Consider the following 2,500-nt stretch of genomic DNA (forward strand, 5'->3'; position numbering starts at 1 on the left):
GGTGCCCTTCGCCTGCCTCAACTGCTTCAAGACTTTCCGTGATTTTGATCTCCTGCAGCAGCACAGGGAATCCCATAGGGGGTTCCAGTGCGCCATCTGCCCTAAGGCGTTCCAAGATTATTCCCTCCTGAGGATGCACCTACTGGTGCATTCCGTTGAAGTCATTGAGTCTTGAGGAAGATTGGTGGAGTCTTAACACACCTTAATAACGTGACAAGAAAAAGGCCAAGATGGGGTCATCTCGGTCTTATGGTTCTGTTTTTTTTTATATCTGTAAAACTAATTCATTTGAAACTTGTGTTCTTTTGGATCTCTGCAGCATGTTATTTGGATTTTGTCTATCATTCTTTGAAAAGATGTTATAAATGCTACAGTTTTATAATAAAAACGATGTATCACAAAAGAAACGTTCTTCTATCGACATTCTTCTAATCTCAATTCCAAATACGCATGATGAAATTTGATTCATCAAATTTCCCTATGATCTGGGTTAGTTTTCATCTAGTGTTCGGAAAATTCAGTCTCTATTAACCTTAATCTCGTTTATATTGGTGGAGTTATTCGTGATTTGTGACATCACATCATACTGTTTGACTTTAATATGAAAAATTAAACAATTACCATTTTAGACTTTCTTCAATCCTTGTGCACAGGGATCATGCAGAAGAGGGGTGCTAGGGGTGCCTAAGCACCTGCCCCTTTTGCTAATGTATTAAAAGTGCCCCTTTGAGAGGGATGTATTATAAGCCCGCTGCCTATGCCACCTATTTGTTTCAATAATAATAATAATAATAATAATAATAATAATAATAATAATAATAATAATAATAATAATAATAATAATAATAAAATAATAATAATAATAATAATAATAATAATAATTATAATAATAATAATAATAATAATAATAATAATAATAATAATCATAAAATTTATAATAATAATAATAATAATAATAATAATAATAATAATAATTGACACGGTTGGAGTATTAACCTCAGAAAGATACCATGTTCTGCTTCAGCTGAATGATGAAAAGTAAAGGGGCCGAGTAGCTTGGAAATCAGAGGGCATAAGCCGTTGGAGGACAGCTTTAGAGAAAATAAGGGAGCATGCTAGATCAGAGTGTCACATGATTAATATGGTTCGATGGAAAGAGTTCCAAAGTCAAGCATTAGATATGGCTTTAGAAAGAGCTAATCAGGAAATACAAGCTGCTAGAGACAAAGAGAAGCAAAGAAAAAGATAAATTTTATGTAGGTTGATCTCTATTACTCTATACTTGGCAAGAAAAAGTTTAGCAAGTATGACAGTGTATTTAAATTGCACCTTGATGTATTGAAAAAAAGAAAAAAGAAAACAAAAACAAATACTGAAAAGACCCCAGGTGTCATTGCTTTCAAATAACATATATGATATGCGTGGACAAAGATATGATGGGGCAGCAAGTATGAGTGGAATATACAATGGATTACAGTCCAGACTCCAAAGACAGGACCCAAAGGCACTCTATGTACACTGCCATACACACAGCCTAAATCTAGTATTAGTCGAAAGTACAAAATCAAGTATTAAGTTTTTAACTTTTTTCAATTCGGTGGAGAAAATGTATGCTTTTATTACTAACTCTTCAAAAAATCAAGTATTAAGTTTTTAACTTTTTTCAATTCGGTGGAGAAAATATATGCTTTTATTACTAACTCTTCAAAACGGCATGCTGCGCTCATGGAGATCCAGAGAGCAATTAATCCAAAAGACCGCCCACTTGAACTTAAGAAACTATCAGACACAAGATGAGCTTACAAAGAGTCAGCTCTTAGAACCCTGAGGAAGGTCATCCCAGCTCTAAAGCAATTTTTAGGAGTGATAGTGCAAAAAAATTCTCTTGATGCATCAGCAGAGGAGGCCTCAATATTGCTGCAAAGTATTAACTTTGAATTTCTTGTTTGTCTTGAGATTACCACCCCCTAGTTTTCAAGAAACTTTGATTTGGCTGCCTCCTACAGAAATGTGAATGGAGTGCTACAAAGTTTAAGAGAATTAAGAAATGACGAGAAGTTTCAGGAGATTTTTACAAATATTGAAGAGAGAGCTGAATCCATGGCCATCGACTTCCCATCTAGGATTCCTGGACAAGGCAAAAGAAGAAAAATGCCTGAAAGATACAAGTATGGTGCTACATCTGCTGCTGAGGACCAGAAATATCAATCCTTGGATGAATACTACCGTATGAGAGTATTTTATTTGTTTTTAGATACAATATCACTAAAGCTACAAAGAAGATTTAAAGGTGGAGGCAACACAACATGGGGTATCCTAAATATCTTTCATTGTATGATAGTCCAAGATAACTGGAAAGAGCCTGTGAATGAAGAGGCATTCAAGTCATTGCCAAAAATATGCCAGTTTTATGAGTTAGAAAAGGTAGACAAGCTACGGTTGGAATTAAAGATCTTCGATTCCTCATTTCCTTGCCTGCCACAGAACACTGCAGCTACAA

The 2,500-nt window shown here is 35.0% G+C and overlaps 1 protein-coding gene across 1 annotated transcript in view; it reads left to right on the forward strand.

Moving 5' to 3' along the window:
- LOC137620113 (gastrula zinc finger protein XlCGF32.1-like) overlaps window positions 1–310 on the forward strand; it is a 1,679-nt gene extending 1,369 nt beyond the window's left edge. The window contains exon 2 of the mRNA XM_068350378.1: window positions 1–310. This exon is cut by the window's left edge and continues 360 nt beyond it. Coding sequence (XP_068206479.1) covers window positions 1–175 — 175 coding nt within the window. The 3' untranslated portion in view covers window positions 176–310.
- Window positions 311–2,500: the final 2,190 nt, after the last annotated feature.

The sequence above is a fragment of the Palaemon carinicauda genome, chromosome 26, assembly GCF_036898095.1.
Source record: "Palaemon carinicauda isolate YSFRI2023 chromosome 26, ASM3689809v2, whole genome shotgun sequence".
NCBI lineage: Eukaryota > Metazoa > Arthropoda > Malacostraca > Decapoda > Palaemonidae > Palaemon > Palaemon carinicauda.